The 23,481-nt window shown below is 45.4% G+C and overlaps 3 protein-coding genes across 6 annotated transcripts; 1 reads left to right on the forward strand and 2 right to left on the reverse strand.

Annotated features, from left to right (window-relative positions):
- Positions 1-410: 410 nt before the first annotated feature.
- UNG (uracil DNA glycosylase) lies at positions 411-5,387 on the reverse strand. Of its 2 annotated transcripts, XM_030958987.1 has the most exons (7): positions 5,211-5,387; positions 4,233-4,427; positions 4,071-4,166; positions 3,231-3,328; positions 2,795-2,883; positions 2,294-2,472; positions 411-1,679 (listed from the first exon to the last, which is right to left on the reverse strand). In XM_030958987.1, the coding sequence occupies exons 1-7, from the start codon at positions 5,298-5,300 to the stop codon at positions 1,539-1,541; spliced, it is 888 nt and encodes a 295-aa protein (XP_030814847.1). In that variant the 5' UTR covers positions 5,301-5,387; the 3' UTR covers positions 411-1,538. The 2 variants fall into 2 exon arrangements, with proteins under 2 accessions (XP_030814847.1, XP_030814846.1); XM_030958986.1 differs by lacking the exon at positions 5,211-5,387 and having other exon boundaries at positions 4,233-4,600.
- A 65-nt stretch (positions 5,388-5,452) lies between these two features.
- ALKBH2 (alkB homolog 2, alpha-ketoglutarate dependent dioxygenase) lies at positions 5,453-8,009 on the forward strand. Its single transcript, XM_030958979.1, has 3 exons — positions 5,453-5,755; positions 6,365-6,563; positions 7,511-8,009. The coding sequence occupies exons 1-3, from the start codon at positions 5,536-5,538 to the stop codon at positions 7,857-7,859; spliced, it is 768 nt and encodes a 255-aa protein (XP_030814839.1). The 5' UTR covers positions 5,453-5,535; the 3' UTR covers positions 7,860-8,009.
- Positions 8,010-9,378: 1,369 nt separating this feature from the next.
- On the reverse strand, positions 9,379-23,376 carry USP30 (ubiquitin specific peptidase 30). Of its 3 annotated transcripts, none has more exons than XM_030959208.1 (13): positions 23,343-23,376; positions 22,743-22,885; positions 21,431-21,616; positions 20,114-20,217; positions 18,859-18,957; positions 18,165-18,207; positions 17,817-17,911; positions 16,714-16,773; positions 15,651-15,737; positions 15,083-15,163; positions 14,088-14,307; positions 13,409-13,532; positions 9,379-12,457 (listed from the first exon to the last, which is right to left on the reverse strand). In XM_030959208.1, exons 2-13 carry the CDS (start codon positions 22,840-22,842, stop codon positions 12,220-12,222), a joined length of 1,437 nt encoding a protein of 478 aa, XP_030815068.1. In that variant the 5' UTR covers positions 22,843-22,885; positions 23,343-23,376; the 3' UTR covers positions 9,379-12,219. The 3 variants fall into 3 exon arrangements, with proteins under 3 accessions (XP_030815068.1, XP_030815067.1, XP_030815069.1); XM_030959207.1 differs by having other exon boundaries at positions 22,743-22,852; positions 23,343-23,363; XM_030959209.1 differs by lacking the exon at positions 23,343-23,376 and having other exon boundaries at positions 9,379-12,147; positions 12,202-12,457; positions 22,743-23,179.
- Between the last annotated feature and the right edge of the window lie 105 nt (positions 23,377-23,481).

Consider the following 23,481-nt stretch of genomic DNA (forward strand, 5'->3'; position numbering starts at 1 on the left):
TGCCCCCTCCGCGCCGGACCCCGCCGGGCTCCCAGGTCACTGCGGTGTCAGCGGTCAGTCCGTGTGTCCATCTGTCCCTCCCCGCTCTCCCCGGGCCGGAGCCCGCGCGGTGCCGGGGCCGCCCCCAAGGGAAGCACGGGCCGGCCCCCGCCCGGCTGTTGCAGTTTGGTCTCGCACGTGACGGTCACGTCAAGCAGAAATATTTCCCTGCTAACGTGTCTGGAAAACTTCTGCTGCAGATGAGGGTGCAGGGAGGGAGGGGGACACCCGATCCTTGGGGGACAAAGGTGCCCTGGCCCTGTGCCTGGTCACGGGGACGAGGACAAGGACATGCTCATGGGTTTGGCTCCCTGGGGGGAACAGGGACCCCCCCTTCCCTCCCCGAGTTAAAATACCAATGCAAGATCATGTAAACAAAGTCATTTTTATTTAAAAAAACACACCGGGGAAAAAAAAAACCCCAAGCAAACAACATATACAGCAAGGCCACAGACAGTGTAAATTCACTGGTGATAGTGTTAGCTCAGAGAGAACAACAGAGGAAGGGTTACAAGGATATTCTATAAAAACTGGTGTAATTCCCAGAAAAAAATAAGAGCTCTTCATTTCCATTAAAGGAATTACAAAGTCAAAGATGGGCTGGAAACCCACAAGGATGAAGTCAACACCTCTTCCTCCTGCAAATCCTAAAAGTTATTGCCAACAGTAGGTGGAAAGCTTAATTTGCTCCTGAGGTGGCAAAGCACAAAGTTCCCTCTTTTAAGATCTTAAAAAGATCTGAAGTAATTTGCAACTATCAGTCCCTGAATTGGGAGATGTCAATGAACAAACCTTCACTGCTGCCATCAGCAAATACCCCCTGGTCCTTGGTCAGCACAGCTCACCTGTCACCCAGGTGATTCCACACCCGGGAAGAACCTAAAACCTTTTGATTTTCCTGTCTAAATGCCAAAAAAAAAACCTCAAAAGCATTACCAAGGGTCTTGGTCACAGCCTCCCTGTGGCTGAAGGGAGGATTTATCCCAAAATCTTGAGATCATGGATACACCAAGCAACACTCCTGACCCTGTATTTTCTTTACAGCCTTGAGAAGCCATTTTTGTAATAAATCTGTAGCAAAAAGCTAAAACCAAAAGCCTTTTCCTCCCATGGAGACAGCTCCATTCCCCCTAAATAGGCAAACTGGATTTGTGTGAGAAGGAGGCAGCAGAGCATGCACAAAAGCTGGGCACCTCAGTAAGAACTGACATCCCTTCACCAGAGTCTGAAAATAAATTCCCATTGCCAAAATGACCACAAATTAATACAGACCTCTGCTGTTTGGGATCTTTTTTTGCTTCAAACCAGGCTAAGATCTATTCCAGCAGCAGAGCTGTCCATCAAACACTCCAACATGCTCTCAGAAAATAAACATTTAAAACAAAAACATAACCACCTCTGAAAGTTCGGAAATTGATCAACACCCCAAGAGCAACTCTCAGAGCAGCAGGAGTTTCTCAGAAATGGCCCAGGGGCTGCTCCCAAGCCCCAGCCCCAGCTCAGAGTGCTTTCCAGTCAATGGGCTTCTTCCCAGATTTCCTGAGGAATTCATTGGTCTTGGAGAAGTGCCGGCAGCCAAAGAACCCTCTGTTGACAGAGAGGGGTGAGGGATGAACCGTCTGCAGGACGTGGTGACGCTTCTGGGAACAGCAGAGGAAACCACTTGTTAGGTTGGCAGGGTTTGGGCTGTTCCTGCTCCAGGGCCAGTGATTTACCCTATTTCTCCTTTTCCTGCTCCAGGGCAGGTGATTTACCCCCATTCCTTCTCCTTCAGGGCAGGTGATTTACCCTCATTGCTTCTCCTCCTCCAGGGCAGGTAATTTACCCCCATTCCTGTTCCTCCTGCTCCAGGCCAGGTGTGATCTCCCCTTACAGCCCCTCCTGCACCAGCCTCAGATCCAAAGATCCAGCCACAAGGACCAAGACTTCTGTCCCACTAAGCAAAGCCATAAATGCCCTGGCATTTCCCAACTGCTGTCATGCCACCAGCAGATTCCATATTGATTCATGAGCCCTCAGCTAGCACAAAACAGCTCTGTCCTTGTGGGACACTGCTAACAACAGGAGCTGCTTACACTTGCTCCACTTTTCTTGCTTAATTCTGGCAAAGGCCAAGCTGGAGCTGAAGCAGAGCTCGATCTGACAGAGTTCAGGCAGGGAAAATTCCCAATTCTGTAAGGGAAGTGCCCTCTAGTGTCCACCAAGCCGCGGGGAAAAGCAGGGAGAGGGAAGGGCTGAGGAGAAGGAGGTGTACCCTGTCGATGGAGCTGCCTTTCCTCTGGGCATAGGCTCCCCAGAGCATGAAGACGAGCCCGTGCAGGTTCTTGTTGAGCCAGGACACCACAGCATCCGTGAACTGCTCCCAGCCCCTCTCCTTGTGGGACGTGGCCTGGTGAGCCCGAACCGTCAGCACCGCGTTGAGCAGGAGCACCCCTGGCAAACAAAGCACACCCACAAAGAGGGTGAAACAAGGGTTAATCCACCCCTGCACTGCCCAAGGCCGGGCTGGATGGAGCTCTGAGCAGCCTGGCAGAGTGCAAGGTGTCCCTTGGATAAGCTTTCAGCTCCTTTCCAACCCAAACCATTCTGGCATCCAAACTTTTTTTTTTCCCGCTGAAGCAAATTTTCATTTTAAGGCGCTCAGAAGTGATTTTTCTCTCCTACAGGTGGATTATTTCCAACCACAGGGCTGGGTTTTAGATAAGATTCTTTCCTGCTCCACAGGGGGCACATCACTGAGTGTCTCTGAGCTCACCTTGCTTGGCCCAGCCCGTCAGGTCCCCATGGCCAGGGTGGGTGAAGCCCTCAATGTCCTCAGAGAGCTCCTTGTAAATATTTTCCAAGCTGCAAACCAAACCAGCAGAAGATTTTTAATATGACAAGAGCAAGCAGCACCACTTACTGCTCTAAGAAGGAAGGAAAAGCATTGATTTTAATCTTATTATTGAAGATAATAAAGCCATTTGCAGAGGCAAGGCAGGGACTCTGTGTGTCTGCCTGGAAGCTTTAATGGGACTGGAAATGAAAATTTACATCCAGAGTATCACCAAAACTACACAGAATTATCCTTCCAGGTGATGCACAACTCAAATTCAAGTAGTTGCAAACCACTTCACATCAATTTTCCCAGCCCTGAGGACCACAGAACGGCAAATAATTAAATAAAAAAGGGATTTTGCAAATTTTCATACCTGGGGGGAGGTGGAACAGGTTTCTGGACACTGAAGCAGAGCCCGTGAGCTTGCTTAGGTCCGTGGTATGGATCTTGTCCCAAAATAACAACCTTTACCTGAAAGCAGACCTTGGTTAGCACTGAATTGTAATCAGTATTATTCCCCAGAGAGTGAAAAAAGAAAGGTTTATAAATGAGCTTTATCCTAAATTAGAGATGAAGAAGTGCCACAAACCAATCTCTCCAAGAAACTGAAGTTAAATCCCAGATATCTCATTGCTAAAGAGCACAGAGCCCACCTAACTCTAGGGATTAACATCCCTATGGCTTTGCTGCCAAAATAATGAATATAACTAATATCATTTGAGTGCAAAAGATCAACATTTTCACAGTCACAAAAAATCACCTTGTTAATTTCAAAGTAAGTTTCATCCCATTTCAGCTTCATGCCACACTTGTGGTATTTTTGACAGCTTTTATTAGAAATAACATTACTTTGTGTTGCCTTATTTTCTTTAATAGTCCTTTACTGATCAGTTAAAAGAACAAGAGATGTACAGGATCAAAAAACTGTGAGCTAGGTTAAGCTGTAAACACCAGAAAAAAGATCAAAAGGACCAGAGGAAGTTCAGTGGCTTGTGAGGGTAATAAAACAATAAAATCACGGGTTGGTATCAGACATGAAAGGGAAGGCTGGATTTATGAGTTAGGTGAGCCAAACAACAGCATCCCCATCCCACGGGATCCAAGTTTAAGGGACCAAACACTAAAGGAACGAGTCTGTGCACCCACCCCGCACTTTCAGGGTTTTAATCTGCCCTCAGCAGCTCAGAGAGCCCCACAGCGCCGCTCCACTCACATCCCAGATGTCGCACATCTGCGTCCAGGTGAAGACCTGCTCGGGGGGCGGATACACCGTGTAGCGCTTCCTCTCCTCGGCCACGAACGCCATCAGCTGCGGGGACAGCGGGGGCTCAGCGGCCGCTCGGGGCGGCGGGGGGGATCGGGGAACGCCGCTCACCTCCACGAAGTAGGGCTTGGAGAACTCCCCGGCCAGCTGCCGCCGCCAGCTGTCGCCGAAGCCCGGGGGCACGTTCCGCTCCGCCAGCAGCTGCCGCGCCGCCTCCTTGTTCTTGCGGATGCGCTCCTGCTGCTCCGCGCTCAGCGCTTGGTTCGTTTGATCGCCGGCTTCCTTCGCCTTCTTGGCGGCGCTCACCTGCAAGCAGCGGGCAGGGGGGTGGCTGCGGAGGGTGCGGGAGGGCAGCCTGGGGCGGCGGAGCAGCGCGGCCACGGCGGGACCAGCCATGACTGCAGAACGCGCGGCCACGGCGCGACCGGCCGCGGTTGCACAACGCGCGGCCACGGCGGGACCGGCCATGACTGCAGAACGCGCGGCCACGGCGGGACCGGCCACGGCGGCACAACGCGCGGCCACGGCGCGACCGGCCGCGGCTGCACAACGCGCGGCCACGGCGGGACCGGCCATGACTGCAGAACACGCGGCCACGGCGGCCCCAGCCACGGCTGCACAACGCGCGGCCATGGCGAGTCACGCCCCGCCCAAGGGGCGGCCCCGCCGCGCACGGCGGTCGCGCTGCAAAACACAATACGCGCCCCCATTGGCCGCCCAGAGCAGCGAGCACAAACGCCCGCTCGCTATTGGTCAGCGGGAAAAAAGGTCGCGTCTCTCCCTTGGCTCGCCGCGAATGGAGGGGAGGTTTTCACCTAGTAACTGTGACGTCACGCAGGGAATCAGCGCCCATTGGGCGGCAGCAGAGCGTGGCCGCTTGATTGGCAGCTCAGCCACGCGTGAAGTGGCGCGGGAGTTTGGAAATTGTGCCCCCCCTCCAGCTCCCCTCAGAAAAGGCCCGCAGCGCCCCCAGGCCCCCTCAGAGCGCCACACAGAGCCAGGCACGGACATGCCGCCACCAGGCCCCTGTCCTCCCTCTGCTCTCCCCTCCTCTGGAGCCGCGGGCTCCCTCAGCCCCCCGACCGCTACCTCAGAATCGCCGCCCGGCTCCGGGGAGCGCCCGCGCTTCTTGGCTGGCACAGGGCTGAAGAAGGAATGCAGCGTCCTCTGCCCGATCATGGCTGCGGCGGAGCGGGGCAGGCAGCGAGCGAGAGCGGCCGGGACTGAGTGAGGGGCGGCAGCGGCGCGGAACGGAGAGGGGGCGGGACTCGGATTTGGCGCCAAAACCGCGCGCGTGCGCTGAGGGGCGTGGCCTGCTGGGGAGGGGGCGGGGCTTTGAGTGCTCCTGTTTCCCGCGGGATCGCGGGTCCCGTTCCTTCCCTCCCGGGCATCGCTCCCGGTCCCGGGTCCGCCCATGGACGCGTTCGTGGTCAAACTGCCCCGCGGGCCGGCGGAGGATGGCGGCGGCAGCAGCGGCGGGAAGAGGCCGCGGCTGGAGAAGCCTGGCCCGGAGCGACCGCCGGCGCGGGAGATCCGTGCCGAGGGGCTCAGCTGTGATTACCGCATCCTCTTCGGCAAGGCCGAGGCGGACGAGATCTTCCAGGAGCTGGAGAAGGAGGTGGAGTATTTCGAAGGTATAATTCCTGCCCTGTGAGCGTGCTGCAGCACGGGCTGTTCAGGGAGGCCTCCCGAGGGGCCTGGACTAGGCTCTTGGAGACCCTGCTTGGGCAGGAGGGTGGCCTGGATGACCCCCACTGGTCCCTTCCACCCTCAACCTTTCTATGTCCAGCTGTATTCCCCTCCATATCCCCCTTCCCAGTGAAGCATTTCCCTGCCCAGCCCACCCAGGTGGGTCCCAGGGCAGTTCCAGGGCCTGGGCGCAGCTGGTGGGCACTGGGAGGTTCCTGCAGCCACCTGGTGTTGGCACAAGGTGGCCCTGAGAAGCCAAGGGACACAGGTCTGACCCCGCAGGGTTGGTTTTGCTGAGCTGGAAGTGTTTGTCGAGGGATAATCCTGGAGTGGCGGCTGGAATTTGTTGGAGATGCCGTGTGTGAGGGATGTGATGGGGGAGGACAAGACAGAATCCAGCTTTGCTGGGACACAAACCCTGGGAACAGGGATGACAGCTTTTGGGTTGTCATGAGCACCCTCATTCCTGTTTGGAGATTCCCAGAAGCTGCAGATCCAGGAGAATATTGGGCTGTGCAGACACTGTACAAACCCAGGTTTGATCCTTCCCCCAGATGAGATGACAAAGCTGCAGGTTTTTGGCACATGGCACAAGATTCCCAGGAAGAAGGTGACCTATGGAGACCCTGGCCTGTCCTACACTTACTCAGGGGTCACGTTCCACCCCAAGCCCTGGATCCCGGTGCTGAGCCGGATCCGGGAGCGCGTCACCTTGGAGACAGGACACACCTTCAACTTCGTCCTCATCAACAGGTACAGCCCCTTCCCAGCTGCACCCAGCAGCTTTTTCTTCAAATAGAACAAAAAAAAACCCCAAATTTATATGTTGGAATCTGAAATACAGGCAACTCTCAGGGCTTTAGGCCTGTAAGTTAAAGCTTAGAATTAAACACAGGATTAAAGACCTTAGAAAAGGCTTCCAAACTTAAGTGCTAGAAGCAAGAACGTGGATTTGTGGTTTAAAGCACTAATAAAACTAAGTAAAACTAAGTTTAAACTAAGGAAAAGAAAGATTAGAATTTCAGAGTTTAAAATATAGAAAATATAAAAGTAGTTAGAAAGATAAACAAGCAGTTTAGAATGCAGCACTATAAGGTAATTATTATTAAATTGATTAATTTAATAATTTGATAATTGTTGAATTATTAAATTATTAAAGTAATTAATTTAATTATAATATTTATACATTATATAATTAAGTATAAAATTAAATATAAAATATAAAATTACATATAGTTATAATATATAAATACAGAATATAAAAATATTAAAATAAAATATTTAATTAAGTATAAAATTAAATATAAAACATTAAATTTATATATATTCATAATCCATATTATATTAAAAATATATAAATATAAAATAGAAATGTATAACTATATAAATTTATAAATATAAAATACGAATACATTAAAAATAAAAATATATAACTAAGTATAAAATATTACATTAATATATTCATAATATAAAATTATATTTATATAATTTTTATAAATAATATAATTTTTATAAATAGTTTATAAAATATTTAAATGTATTTATAAAATATGAATATCTACATATAAAATTAAATATAAAAAGAATACATATACTGCAGAAATATAATTAAATATTAATTTAATTACACTTATTAAATTAATAATAATTAACTTAATATTTAAAATTAAATGAATAACGAACCCAGAGTTAATTCCCAGGTACAAAGATGGCCTGGACCACATCGGGGAGCACCGTGACGACGAGAAGGAGCTGGTTCCCCTCAGCCCCATCGCCTCGGTGTCCTTCGGAGCCTGCCGGGATTTCGTGTTCCGGCGCCGGGAGCAGCGGGGCCGGGGAGGAGCTCGGGGCCCGGCGAGGATCTGCCTGCAGCTGGCCCACGGCAGCCTGCTCCTCATGAAGCACCCCACCAACGTGCACTGGTACCACAGCCTGCCCCCACGCAGGAGGGTGCTGGCCCCCAGGGTCAACCTCACCTTTAGGAATGTCCTGCCCGTCTCCAAGAGGGGAAATGTTCAGCCAGGGGGGCCTTTGGGCTCTGAAAAGTGAATTTAGTTCCTGCTGGAACTGTGGATGCACCTGCTCTGAAGTTTTAGTTCCTGCTGGAACTGTGGATTCATCTGTTCCAGCAGGTGAATTCTGGATTCACCTCCTGGTCCATCACCTAATGCACAAAATTTAATAATTTTGCTGCTGAAGCCTGTGACCGTGATCTCAATGGCAAGGTTCTTTCCTCTGGGAAATGTTGCTCTGGTCCTGCTGATTCCTGTTTTTGCTGATTGCTCCCCTTGTTTTGCTCGGGGAGAAGTTTGTTCTCAGCTGATCTTTATCTAAGCAGTGTTCCAAGAAGATGAAAATGCTCCATAGCTCTGAAAAGTGAAGTTGCAGTTCCTGCTGGAATTGTGGAGTCACCTCTTCCAGCAGTCCAGCAGGTGAATTCTGGATTCACCTCCTGGTCCATCACCTAATGCACAAAATTTAATAATTTTGCTGCTGAAGCCTGTGACCACTGATCTCTCTCAATGGCAAGCTTTTTTGCCTCTGGGAAATGTTGCTCTGGTCCTGCTGATCCCCGTTTTTGCTGATTGCTCCCCTTGTTTTGCTCGGGGAGAAGTTTGTTCTCAGCTGATCTTTATCTAAGCAGTGTTCCAAGAAGATGGAGATGCTCCATGGCCTGGAGGCAGCAGTTTATAAACACTGTGAGCCACAAGCTGTGATCATTTAAAGCTGATATTCTACGGGTGGCACTTTCTGTCAATAAGCTCTGGTTTGCTTGGGGTTTTTAAATTAAAATAAAGCAAAATGAGCCTGACATGGAGGAGAGGAGTGCTGAGCTGTGAGGACAGGGTGTGGCTGGATGAGTGTTTCATTCCTGTCTGCTTGAATTCCTCTGCTCCTGAGGGAGGCTTCTCTTGCAGGAGAAGCACAAGATTTTTTCCCCTCTTAGGTCCTTTGTACAAAAACCAGGCAGCAAAAACTGCCCTTTTGGGGAAGAACTGGGTTGTCCCATTTCCATCTGAGAATGTATTTTCCTAAATAATTATCCCTAGGGATCCCCTCCTGACTGCCTGAAAGCCACCACCTCCCACACCCACAGGGAATCCTGCTGAAAATGAGGGAATTCTGTCCAGTCCCCAAGAGATCTTAAACCATCAAGGAATGGTAAATTCTGGGTGAAAATGGGAACCAAATCCTGTGTAACCTGGCTCTTAGTGCTGGGCTCTGGCCTTCAGTGGTGGGTCCATCATTCCTGTGCAGAGAATTGGGAATTGGTACTTCCCACCCTCTGCCACTCTTGAGATGCTCTGTGGAGCTTGAAAATCTTTCTTATCCAGGGCTTGTGAAGTGTTGTTTCAACCCCTTTGGCTCCCAGCTTGGTGTTTGTTTCAAGACATTCCCACACTGATTTTTCTACCAAGTTTGTTCTTTTATTGCTACTGTACAGTTACAAAAATACCCTGAAGTGGAAAAAAAGCAACTTCAAACAGCAGTGCAGTGCTTGGACTGGAACAGACATTTTTTAAATTAACACACAAAATAAGACAAGAATAATTCAAACACAGAAATGTCATCTTGGAGCTCTTAATTCTTTACAATTTATTAACATCTTCTCCACCATGGCAGCTTGAGAGGGACGAGTACCAGAGTTTGAGCCTTGTGGCTGCACAGAGCCCTCCCAGAGGGGAGGTTTGGCTGGAAAACAGATCCCAGTGACCTCCAGAGGGGAGATTTAGCTGGAAAACACAGAATTCTGTGACCTCTGGAAAGAAGATCCCAGTGATCTCCAAAGGGGAGGCTGGGCTGGCAAACACAGAGCCTTGGGACCTGCAAAGGGGAGGGTTGGTTCCCAAACACCTGCACAAATTCCAGTGATCTCCACAGGTGAAAAACAGATCCCAGTGACCTCCAGAGGGGAGGATAAGCTCCCAAAGCCCTGCACAGATCCCCAGCTCACAGGGGGCTGGCAGGATCTGGCACAGCTCAGGGCCAGGGCTTTGCTCCCTTTCTCACCTGAGGGTTAAGCCAAGCCCATTTACTCCTCCCCACCAGGCAAAGCCAGAAAAAAGGCTCAACCCTCCCCTTGATAGCCCTTGAGGGAGATCCAGAGTCAATCCACAGCCCAGGGAAACAGCTCTTGGCAAAGAAAACCTGCTGGTCCCAGCTGCCAGATTTCAGGTTTCAGTCCATAGTGTGCGTGTCCTCTGCCCCTCCTCCAGCACAACCAAGCCAAGGGGCTGCTCAGCTGAACCCCCAAATCCAGGAAAAACCCCCCAAATCCAAAAAAACCCCCAAGCAGAGCATTGAGCCTGGAGAATGCAGGACAGCCACTGCTGGCACTGGAAATGGTTTCAGTTCTGGGGTGCAGGGGCAGATCTGCTGGAGGGAGATGTTGGGGTGATGGTTTTAGATGGCTACCAGTAGGGAGGGCTGGCTCCTTCTCCAGCTCTGTCAGCTCTCCCTTCAATGGCCAGAGCAAATTTTTGGCATTTTGCATCCTTCAAGGGGTTTTTTTTTTTGTTTGTTTTCTTGGTTTTCTGTAAATTAAAACAGGTTAAAACCAAGCTACAGCCAGGAACCAGGTCCCAGTCCAGCAGTGGATTTATCAATATTTCTGTACTATGAGCATTACCTGGGCCAGGAATTGTGCTCCAGACTCTGGAATGACGAGTTGTGTAAATAATTTTGCATATCCACCTATTTTACCACTCCTGCTTTGGCTGGTTTGGAGCCTCTCCTGAGGAAGTGTGAACACCCCCGAGCTTTGGGCAGCACTATGAATTCATGAGGTACAAAGTTGCCCTAAAAAAACTATTTAAGACAGTTGTTATTTGAAAACTTCACACTGAAAAAAAAGCTTGTCTGATGAGGGATTTTTCTCCTCCAAGCTTACAAGGACAGAAAAGAGCTAAAAACAACCTACATATTTTATTCCTGGTCATTTAAAAGCAGGTTTTTAAAGGAGGATTTTTGCTGCTTCTCCCTCTGTGCTTTGGGATTTTTTTTTTTCCACATCAAACAATCCAGAGCAGCAGAATTCCCCTTACTTCTATTTACAGGGCAGCCTGGATCTGATGCAGGATTCCCAGATTTCTTCATGAGACCAGTAAGTGCCCACCAGTCCTGGCTCTCCTGTTTATATTCCATTTAACAAGGCCAGGAGCTGCTCTACAGCTGAGCTGCAAGCCAGGAGCATGGATCCCAGTGCTGGGAATAGCAGATTCCAGCAATAAAATGGGAAGGGCAAGTCTAGAACAGTTACAGCAGCTTGGAAATCACAGCATTAAAAGTTGTAGTTGATGCTACAAAACAACTGGATTCAACAGTGCTGAAGGAAATGACAACACTGAGCACTAGCAAACACTTCCATGTGCTGATTCCAGCCAAATTCCAAAGGTATGGAGCAATAAATTAAGGTTTCAGCTCTTAATAGATACAAAATTATCTCCTGGATAAAGCAATTTAATTCAGGAGAAGGACTTTATATTATAAAGAAGTAAAGTGGGAGGAAAATTGTGTGAACAGGGAAATCTTTTGGATGGGGGCAGTTTGTGGAGATGCCTTGACTTGATGGGTCAGGAGAAATGGGATTCCATGGGTTCATCCCATGGGTGTGAGGCATTCCCAGGACACAGTGGGCATGCAGAGGGGCTGGGCCAGTGGCAATGCAGCTGCTCAGGGAAGCTCAAGGCACTTTGTGTCTCAAATCACGGCCAACAGCAGCTTCCCATCGCCCCCTCCCAGGGCTCCCCACTGGGAAACACCTGGAATAGAGCCTCGGGATAAAATCCCTGCCTGACAGACAAAGGCTGCTCAACACACACCTGGGGCTGGAACAGCTCTGGGAATTTTGGTACAAAACACAATTCCCAGCCATTGCCACAGGGAAGGGAATGTGGAAGGGCTGGTGCATCGTGGAGAGGTGCCAGGGGATGGACTGGGATGGGGAGGGGCTCCTCAACAGCAGCTTGACATCAACCCTTTCCAGGGCTCCCCCTTGGGAAGTGAAATGTGTGGGATAAAGCATCTCCCTGGGAAAAGTGCGGTGTCAGGACATGGAACAGAGCCTTGGGACAGGCAGAAAACACTTCTCAAACACACACCTGGGGCTGCACAGTGCTGGAACAGCAGGATCTGGGTACAAACCACAACTCCCAGCTGCTCCCACCGGGAAGGGAGCCTGGAAAGGGGGAGGTTTGCATAATGGAGAGGCTCCATTCGGGGCTGGGACCATCCCAGGAGCTGGGGCCATCCAGAGGGCTTGAGTAATCCCAAGGGCTGGGACGGTCCAGAGGGCTGGGATCACCCCGAGGGCTGGGACCATCCCAGGGGCTGGGACCATCACGAAGTTTGGGATGACCCTGAGGGCTGGGACCATCCCAGGGGCTGGGACCATCCCAGCAGCGCTGGCTCAGCTCTGGGCCGGGCTCTGGGGCTGGCCCCGGCCGTGCACACGCTCGTAGAACAGCAGGTAGGCGCTGGCTGCCAGCACCTCGTGCAGGCTGGCCCTGCGCACCGACTCGTCCGAGATCCAGAGCCACTGGCTGCCGCGGGCGCCCGGCGCGCGCCGGAAGGTGACGAAGTGTCCCGAGTGCATGTCCCCGTGGTGAACCACCACAGCCATCAGGCGGTACAGGTACAGCGGGGCCCTGCGGGGACACGGGTCAGCCTGGCCACACACACACACACACACACAACAGCAGAGCAGCCACAATTCCTGCCTGGAGCAAGGGGGTGGCTCCCTGTGCGGCTGCTCCGTCCCTGGTCTAATGGCAGGTGTCTTTGCCCATGGTAGGTGGTGGCATGGGATGATCTCAAAGTTCCCTTCCAACCCAAATCATTCTGTGATCCAAACTGCTTTTTCCTGCTGCTCCATCCCTGGAAGTGTGTAGGAAAGGCATTTTGTGCTGTTCTTGTGAGCCAGCAAAGGCTTCCTGAAGATAAGGAAAGCCCCATATCTCTCTTGAGGAAGACACCAAGGCTATCCCCATGACAACGTGATGGAGGAGAGAAAGTTAAAAGATATGGACTCTAGCTGGCTCACAGAGTGACGTGGCTCCTTGTTCACCTATTGAGAACTTTGTTTCTTATGACCAATGGGCAGTGAATGTGTCTGTTAAGTAAATGTAAATATCTTGAAAAACTGTAGGCAACATGTTGCTATAATAAATCTCTTATGCACCTTTCTGATGGAGTCTTGGTGCTTTGCACCATGTCACGCTCTATAGTGACATAAGTGTCCAAGGCCAGGTTGGACAGGGTTTGGAGCAGCCTGGGATAGTGGAAGGTGTCCCTGCCCATGGCATCTCCAAGTCCCCTTTCAACCCAAACCATTCTGGGATTTTGGGATTCAAACCCGCTGCTCCATCCCTGGAAGTACTCAAGGACAGGCTGGATGGGGTCTGGAGTCACCTGGGATAGTGGAAGGTGCCCCTGCCCATGGGAAGGGGCCTGCACTGGATGGTCCCTATGTTCCCTACCCACCTAAACCATTCTGGAATTCTATAGAAAAGGATTATCAGCAGAAGGACAAGGACAGAAGAAAAGGAGACAATTTGAAGGACAGAATTGAACAGACAGGGTACAAATCTCTAACTTACCTGCACTCAGGGAATGCAGCAAGTGGGAAAGTTCCTGGGGACATTAAAAATGAGGGAGAGGAGGAGGAGGAAGAGGAGGCACCATTCATGAAGAGAGGTTTGGTACCAGCTGGCTGTTCTGCATCTGCCAGAGGAAGGAGAAATTCAGGGATTTCATTTGAATGCTGTTGCTAAGAACAGCATCCCTGCTCCTCATCACAGGATATGAAGGTATTTTATTGATTTTCATATCCATAGGCAATAGATATTTTATTCAAATTCATTTTATATGACAAATATGGAAATAAGCGTGTATCCAAAATCCCAACTAAAGACATATTGAGCTGCCTAAGGACAGACCTCCTACAGCTGGATTTTCCAACTGTTTTTGAAGAATTCACTATTCCCAGCATCCCCTCTCTGCTTGTCCTGAAGCCTTGAGAGAGATCTCTAACAAGAAAAACCAACCCTGGGACATCCCAAGTTTAATACCCCTTTGGAATTTTTTTAATATATATATTTAGTAGAATCAAAATGAAATTATCCAAACTGAACTGTAAATTTGGGAATGGCTAAGGGATTTCTGTCCTCTTTGCAGAGCCCCACATCAAGATGCTGCTCATGGCTTGATCCTGCAGAGAACATTTGATCCCTGACATGCAGAAAGAGCTGAACCATTTTATGGGCAAAAAAATGGTACCTGAAGGTTTCCCTGCTCTCCCATCCTTTATTCCAGGGGTTGTCTCCTCCGGGTTTTTCTGGCTGAGCTGCTCCTGGCAGGATTTGGGACCAGGAACTCGATATTTGTAGATGTCCATGACCAGGAACTCGTTGAACTGGACGTGTTCGTGTCTCTTCAGGGGAGTGCCTTGGTTTGACCAGCTCAGCCTTTGCAGGTGGATGCACAAACACTGGGGCAGCTTCAGGAAAGGAAAATCCAAAAATTTTTCATGGAAAAAAACAGCTGGTAAGTCCAGGGAATAAGGAAATGCATTTCCCTTATCTCTGTGTAAGCTCAGTGGCAACACTGTCCTTAAAATGTGACAATAATTCTTGTGAGATTCCTGGTATCTCCTAATCCCCAATAATTAATGGTTTTGCACAGAGGAAAACCAAAAATATTAAGTGTTATAAAGAGCTGAAATTCGAAATAATTGCTGTAGCAAGAAGTACATAATTATTATTATAATTATTATTATTATTATTGGTACCTGAGGCTCCTAATTACACTCCAGTGCCCTGCTGGCCTCTGCATGACAGGATTACAGAGAAAAAAAAAAGTTTTCTCTTAGAAATCACACCTGATGTTTGCTCACCAGCTGCATTAAGAATATTTTAATTTCTCTGAAATGAGGAACTGCTAAAGATGCTACAAACCCTGTAAATATAAATCAATTTGCTCACCTAAGAGCAAATGTAAAATTAATGTAAAATCTAAGACATGACACTGAACCAAATTCACATTTAAGTGTTTTGTTAAATAATAGGAGAATATTCACATCCTGCAAGTGTTTAATGTTTGATGTTTTGCTGCGTTGAAGCCTCAATGCCCACAGATATTTTGCCAGGTGAGTTTACTTTGAAAAATAAAACATTTGTGGTCTAGCAGCAAGAAATGGACACAACCAGCTCCAAGGGAGAAGTTACTGTGACAGGATTTAGGAGATTTGAAGGGTTTTTTTTTTTTTGCCTCACCTTTCCTAACTTTAATTGCTTAACAAATGTTGTTCTCTGGTTTTCTATGCTCTGTCCATTCAGAATTCCTTGTGCCTGGATCTGGAAAGAAAAGGGGAAAAAAATGATGTCACCTGTAGATAGGAGCAATTAATTGTCTGGTTTATGCTCAGTGCATTAATCCCACCTGGGAATGCTCTTCAGAATTCCTAAAGGGTCAAAATTCTAAACCAAAATCAAGCAGAAATGAGCATTTAGAGAACTCCATTCACTCAGAACTGCACTCATTTGCCTCTTCTGTTGATTTTTAAACAGAATTGATTTTTAATACCAGAGCAAAAAAATTATCCCTGGTGATACTTGGAAACTAAAACTAAAATATTTGTAGATTTCTGTAACAGCAGTAGTAAGTAAAGCCTCAAATACTTCATGAGGTAAGAACTCCTTGTTAAATATCTGAAATCCCAGAGGATTTCCCCAAGTCCTGAAGAAAAAGGAGGTGGAAAGTGAAGCCAGGATTGTGTCAGCAGGCTCAAAACTGAGCAGGGAGGCGACAGCAGTTAAAGTGACAGGAATCAAAGGGACCTACTTTGGTGCAGTTGTCACACACAACATCCTTGACAGACTCTGAGGAGATGAAGTGATGGAGGCAATGGTCCAGTGTCATGGGACGACCCTGAGTGCCAAGAAAAACCAGAATTATTTGCAGGAATTCCACTGGATTTTGGGAAAGGATTTTTAATAATTCCTTCCACTGAAAAACTACAGAACTGCAGATTTATTTCATGAAAGAACTGACTAAATGGCTTTGGGTGATCATGGAACTGTGGGGATTCTACTTTAGCCTGGATTAAACATGGAAAAGTTTGCAGCCTTTTGGTAACAGCAGCAGTGATTCCCAGTGTGAGCCTTTCTGTGGGGTTTTAAACCCCAGATTTCTGTCCAACTCCTATTTATCTCTCATTCCAGCACTTCAGGGGTCACTTTATGCTCTCTGGCCCTCTCCATAGGAGAAATACAGCTTTTAATGGGATTTAGGCCTCCTTGCTGCCCTTCCTCATATTCTGCCCTGCCAAGGATTGGATAAAACAAAGCACAAAGAGCAGAAGATGTGTCCAGATTTCAATCTTGGCTGTCCAGGAGGGCACTCTGCAAACAGGAATCACAATTTCCATGAGTTGTGGGAAGAAATCACTACCAGACATGAAGCAACAAACTCTTACAGTCCAAAACCATCCTGCAGATGTTGCCCTGAAAATCCACAATGTTTTGTCATTTTGAAGTTTTTCAGAGCCAGAAGGAAATGGAAAAAAATTCCAGTTGAATTCACCCCCTGGAAAAGCCTGGATGGGGTAAGGTGTGAGCTGCCAGCTGAAGGTCACCTTCCCAGCCCTTGGGATATGATCTGGGCTCTTCAAGTTTGTGGAATTTGTGGAAAAGACCAAATCCTCCACCAGAGAAACAGAAAGCTCTGGTAGCATCACCAAGTTCTGCTTGTTGGGCTCATCAGAACCTCTCACCACCAGTTGGAGAGAAGGTTCTGCAGCAGCACAGAGTAGGAAAATCAAGTCCTAAAGGAGCTCTGAGTGTCTTCTGCACCTAAGGAAGGGCCTGGCAAGGGCAGGGAGGATCAGGAGCAGGGGGATACGTACCCACACAGCTGCTGGAATGCTCAGGGAGAGGCTGTCAAAGGTGTCAAACCTCACAGGGCTCTGCAAGGGAACATTCCAGAGCCAGCATTTATTGTCAGTGATGCCTTCAGTTTTAGCTTTCATATTTTACACATTCTGCACTGCATTAGGATATAACTCTGAACTTCATACAAAGTGTTAGCAAGTTCTCCTCACAGTTCAGTCAGACAAAACAATCCCTTCTCCAGCCCCAGAACCAAGGACACCGCTGCAGCTTCTAGAAAGTGTAAACAGCAAAAAGACCCAAAAAACCATAAATTGGGAAGAGCAAACTGGGAGGATGGGACTTCATAACCTGAAGGTGTAATTGGACAATTAACCCCAATATGGAAATGGACCTAAACTTATAAAAAAGTGTGAAAACTCGTGAACCATCTTGGGTCAGGCTCTTGTACTGCCCAAGGTGTATCCTGTGAAGCCTTTTTAATAAATATCTACTTTATTCTTTAATAATGTGTAGCCTCTGTTCTAGGGAGCATTCCAGGCATCATCAGTCCCCAAAAATTCCAACCCAGCTCTCCCAAGGTGGGCCTGTGCTCTGTGCTGTCCATAATTCCCTGGTGGAACAGGATCCAAACCCCTCAGTTTCCCAGCTGGGCCAGGGAACATCAGGAATGTTCTGCTCAGAATCTTCCTCCTCGCTCCAATTTGTTTGCAAAGTTTTGGGAAATAAAATGCAAATGTTTTCTTGGTTTGGGCTATAAATGAGGTTTATTTTCTGTATTTTTTCCATTGTTCAGGTTATCTTTATCTCCTTGTTTGGGATAACTGGACTTTGCAAAATGTGCTGAATGAGCAGCGAGTCCTAAACTCACCCAGATGAGTGGATTTTCAGGTAATATTATTAATTAATTAACTGTTAATTCATTAATAGAATAAAACAACCATTATTCTGGTGGATGAGGCAGCTGTTACCCCTCCAAGGTGCATCACATGGATTTTTTTTCAGTCTGTTTAGGGATAAATCCGGGATGATGGTTCCAGGAAGCACTCTGAGTGTTGGAAATCCCTCCTCACATGACACAGATATTAATAATAATATAAAATATTATCTATTTCCACACCTGGTGCTCACAGTGTTTGCACACCATGTTGCTGGACAGCCTTCCATGGAAAGGGTGCTGAGATTTCCAGTGGTTGGACACAGGGGGAAGACATCCTGCAACACAAAAATTGTCCTTGGATTTTCCATTCATCCACTTTCATCATTCCAATCTCACACTTTTGCCCTTCAGTTACAAAATTAATGCCTCCACAGCACACTTTTGTCTCAGTGATTAATAATTAATTGAGGTTTATTTACAGTTTTGATTTCTATTTCAGTTCAGTACAAAGATCAATTAATATTATCCCTTTAATAAACAAAACTACCCTATGAATATTCAGAATATCCAGAAGGGATAAAATCCTACCTCTTGTTCTGCAGCTTATTTGCTTTTGGATTATTTCTGGTTGCTACAGAGGGAGATAAAAACATTTCATTAACCCTACCTCAGCAACATAGAAAAGACTTAGAAATTTAATACATGAAGTATTAAATGTGTTCCTATTTCATCCCTGGTTGGCTCTTTATATTTTTTAATTTGTACTGGTACAAAACAAATGTATAATTTACAATTGCTTGTAAAAGGAATCATTAATCTGCAGAACTCTCTGCCTCAGAAAATGAAAATAGGAGATTTTGTCTTTTTTTTGGTCTATATTTTAGGCCAAACCAGGTATTTTCCATCTCCATCAAGTTTATCAGCAAGCTGGAGGATAAGATCAATTTTACTTCTATAAAACTCTTCCAGAAATGCCCTTTTTGCAGTTTTCAACCTTATTTTCATGTGGGAACTACAGATCACAGTAACTGCTTGGAGGGACTAAATTAAATACCTACATCCCGTGGATTTAGAGATGCAAAACCTTCAGGAAAGCAGGAACACTGAAAATTCAAAGATATTTTATTTGGAAAACCTGAGAACTCTAACTTATTGATGAGTCCCTATCAAAGGATTAAAGAACAGCTTCGGGAACAGAATTAAAATATCCTAAATATACACTTTCTACTTGGGAATCTGGGCAGATGACAGGAGTTTCTGATAAGGAAATAAGGGGGATCACCTCCAGGGAATGCACATCAAACAGATGGGTCACACGGGGCTGCCGATCCCGCTCGTCCTCCAGGGAAGAGGTCAGGACATGGAACAGCTCATGGGCATCCTGGAAATGGAGTCAGGAAAAAAAAGACATCAAAAAAAACACCCCAGGAGGGCTGGAATTCCACAGGAAATTCAGGAAAAATTACAGCTCAGAGCCTGGATTTATATTTGTATTTATAACTATGTTTATACCTATATTTATGCCTTATTTATCCCTACATTTAGATTTATACTTATCATTTTATGTGTATACTTTTATATTTATATTTTATACTTATATTTAAGCACATCTAAAATATACAGTATAGATCATATAATATATAATATTATATATAAATATAAAATATGTAAGTACATACTAAATATAAATAATAATGAAAAATAAAGTTTCTAAAGAAATATATTAAATATATTTATTCAATTACATATATTAAGGATATATTATATTTTATATAAGTTTTATATAACTATTATATACAAATACTATTACATATAACTTCTATAGAGATCTATTATATATATTATTGTAATATATTGTAATTATTATACATAATATATATTATTATATACAATTACTATTATATATCACTATTATCACTTATGATGATGATCATTATTGTTTTTATTATTATAGTGAATACATTATTATTATTACTATTATTATTATTATTATTATTATTATTATTATTATTATTATTATTATTATTATTATTATTATTATTATTATATTGTGTTTATATTGAATGTATTCTGTTGTGCCCAAAAGCTTCCTAACAGCACAAGGTACTCAAGACATTCTGCACCATATAAACTCACACAAATTAAAACACTTGGGAGGAAAAAATACCCCCAAACAAATTCCCAAATCCCTGTTTTCCTGGATTTTGAGGGAAGCATAATTGAAATCTATCCTTGGAAGTCAGGAACATATTTTAGGAGTGGGATAATTGATGGAGTGCATTGGAAATACTGACAAAATTTGAAAATAGTTAGGATTACTGAAAAGATGGGAAGAGATCCATTATCCAGAGGGAAATTGGGGATCTGCTCTGCTTTAATATTCCTGGCCCTGTTGGTAAGGACAAGCTTTGGAATTCCCAGCCCACTGAAAGCCCCATTCCCATTCCCAAGCTGTGGAGTTTCCCATCACTTTTTGGAACAGGATCCAGGTGTGAGAGCCCCAGCCCTGGGGGATTGTCCCAGATTGCTGCACTCACCTGCTCCTCAAAGGAGGAGATCTGCCACCTGTTCATCCTGAGCACCTCCAGCAGGCAGCTGGCATCCAGGACGTCGTCCTCTGGCACCTCCTGGCACGACAGAGCTGGGGAGGGGAAGGCAGGAGTGTCAGGAGGAGCCAAAAATGGGAAAAAATCAGGGGTTTATGGGGTTAAAGCACCACCAGCCTCACACCAGTTCCACAGGAACATCCCAAGGCAGAAATTTCCTTTAAAAACAACCTGTGAGGGAAGCCAGGGGATCACTTGAGGGTGTCAGAGATGAATTTAGGCAAAAAATTAATCACCTTGAGCTTAAAAATCTTACATATTTTATAATAATATTTTGTATTCTACATAATATGTATTATATAAATGTATTTATACAGTTATTGATTTATTACTTTATTTATCTAAGTCATTTAATACATAAATTTGTATAAAATTCTAGTATTTATTTTATAAGAAATTTTTATATTTATATAATATTTTATAATACTATTTTGTATGTTATATAACATCTATTATATAAATTTATTTATATAGTTTATTTGTAAATTTATTTCTGTAATTTATTTATTATATAAATTTGTTATATAGAATTGTATTATTTATTTTATATATATACTTTATATATATATAATATATATATATTTATATATATAAATATAAAGTATATATACTTTACATTTAATATTTTATAGTTTATATTTTATAATAATATTTTGTGTGTTATATAATACCTATTACATAAACAGGTATTAATATAAATAATAGTTATATATATAATTAATACATATAAACTTACTTATATAGTTTATTTATTTACTAATTTATCTATTTATAGAATTTATTTCTTATATGAATTTATTATATAAAAGTACATTATTTCTTTTATAATAATATTTCATTTTCTACAATATTTAATATTTTATCATAATAATTTTTCAATTAATATAATTTAAATATAATTTTAATGATTTTAATTTTAATAATCCAAAACCTTGCAAAGTGAGGTTGAATAGTCCCAGGTTTTTAGGAAAATAGTGAGCTTGAGGAAAACAAAAAAGCTTAAATTATCTGCTAATTTTCTTAAATAGAATTCTAAATTTCTTGAACCCTATGGAATTCAACCCTTCTGTGAAAGGTGGCTGAGCTTTGCCCAAGGCATTCCAATTAATCTGAAAATTAGAGAGGGAAATAAAACAGGGAATACAAACCCCCACGAGCTTCTTTCTTTGGGAAAAGAGCCTAAAAATGACAACACTTCACCTTAAACGTTTAACCCTTGCTTTGCCACAAGAGGAAATGTCCCAGTACCTCTGAGGAGCTGCAGCAGAGTCACTGAGAGGTGCTGGGGCTGCTCCTGGGGCTGCTCCTGCTCCGTCCTGTACTGGGCTGTGAACTCCTCCAGCCACCTGATGAACGAGGGGCAGGAGGACAAGCCCTGCAGCAGGGAATTCATGAAGCACGTGTTGCCCAGGTTCAGGAGGCCTGGCACAAGCCCTGCAAAGAGAATTGCAAGAGTTTCCACCACGAAATCCAGGGCAAACATCCTGGTTTTCAGCAGGAATGCTGTGTAATTACAGAAAAATGGATGTCAGTCAGTTCTGTTTTCAGTTTGTGGTGTTTCAGCTGATTTTTGGTCTTTCAAAAATTTCACAATTTTTTTCAGTACCCATCTAATTAATCTATGGTGCATATATAATTAATATGGTGTATATGTGTATAATATGGTGTATATGTGTAATATGTGTATAATTAATATGGTGTATATATAATTAATATATGGTGCATATGTTACTAATATATGGTGGCATATATATTAATTAATAGATATAATTAATATATAATAATATATATAATTAATATATGGCATATATATAATTAATATGGTGTATATGTGTATAATATGGTGCAAATGTATAATATGTGTATAATTAATATGATGCATATATAATTAATATATGGTGTATATATAATTTAAATATATGGTGTATACATCACTAATATATGGTGGCATTATATATTAATTAATATATATAATTAATATTTATAAAATAATATGTATCATTAATATGGCATATGTATAATTAATATATGGTGGTATATATTAATTAGTATATATAATAATACGTATAATTAATATATGGTGTATATGTGTAATATGTGTATAATTAATATAGTGTATATATAATTAATATATGGTGTTTATATGGTTCATATACGGTGGTATTATATACTAATTAATATATACAATAATATAGATAATTAATATATGGTGGTATTATATATTAGTATAATCAATGTAAAAATATTATACAATATATAACATAATAATATTATTATATAATATATGACATTAATAATAACAACAACATATTAATTAATATATAATTAATTAATTAGCGTAATATAATCTAGTTTAACAAAGCAGCTGTTCGGCATTCTGAATCAGCGGAGTCAGATGCCAAACATCCCCTTCCTCGGGGGTCGCACTGCATCCGACGGAATTCCTTCCCAAAATCCCACCAAGCCAGCTGGAAAAACGGGATCAGTCCCGTGCCGGGGCTGTTCCCGGTACCGGTACCCCCAGCACCCCCGGTACCGGTACCGGCAGCCCCCCCGGTACCTCTCCGCCGCCGTTTCCTGCCGCTGATGGGGCCCCACAGGACATAAATCCCGGCCGCCAGCGCCGCCGCCGCGCCCCCGAGCACCCCCCAGCTCCGCATGGCTCGGTGCCTGCCTCGGGAAAAAAGGGAATAGGGTCAGGAGCTGCGGGAAAAATGGGAATAAGGACAAGAGCTGCGTGAATAGGGTCAGGAGATGCGGGAAAAGCGGGAATAGGGTCCGGAGCTGCGGGAACAACGGGACAGGCTCAGGAGCTGCGGGAACCCCGAGAGCCCTCAGCCCCCCGGGCCTGCCCCGGGAACCGGAGCGCAAAGGGAATGGGGATGTTGGAAAGGGGAAATGGAGCAGGGAAAGGGAAGGAAAGGAAAGGGAGAAAAGAAGGGGAAAGGGAAATGAAGGAGGTGAGGGAAGAAAGGAGGCGCTCGGCCGAGGCTTCGCCCCGATCAGCCCGAGCCCCCCCCGCCCGCCAGCCCTGCCCTCGGACCCGGCCCCCTCCCGGCTCATTCCGAGCCCCTTCCCGCTCCATCCCAACCCGCTCCGGGTGCAGCCGCCCCCTCCCCTCGGACCTGGCCCCCTCCCCCGCCCGCAGCAGCCGCCGCACCGGCCCCTCCGCCAGCATGGCCGCGCCGGAACGCGGGCGCGCGGCCGGGCGGAGCCGGGGGACGGCAGCAGCGCGCGGACCGGCCGGGCAGCGGTGCCGGAAGTGGTGCGGGGGGGGGCGGTTATGGCGGGGACCGGCC

The sequence above is a fragment of the Camarhynchus parvulus genome, chromosome 15 (assembly GCF_901933205.1).
Source record: "Camarhynchus parvulus chromosome 15, STF_HiC, whole genome shotgun sequence".
NCBI classification, from domain to species: Eukaryota; Metazoa; Chordata; class Aves; order Passeriformes; family Thraupidae; genus Camarhynchus; species Camarhynchus parvulus.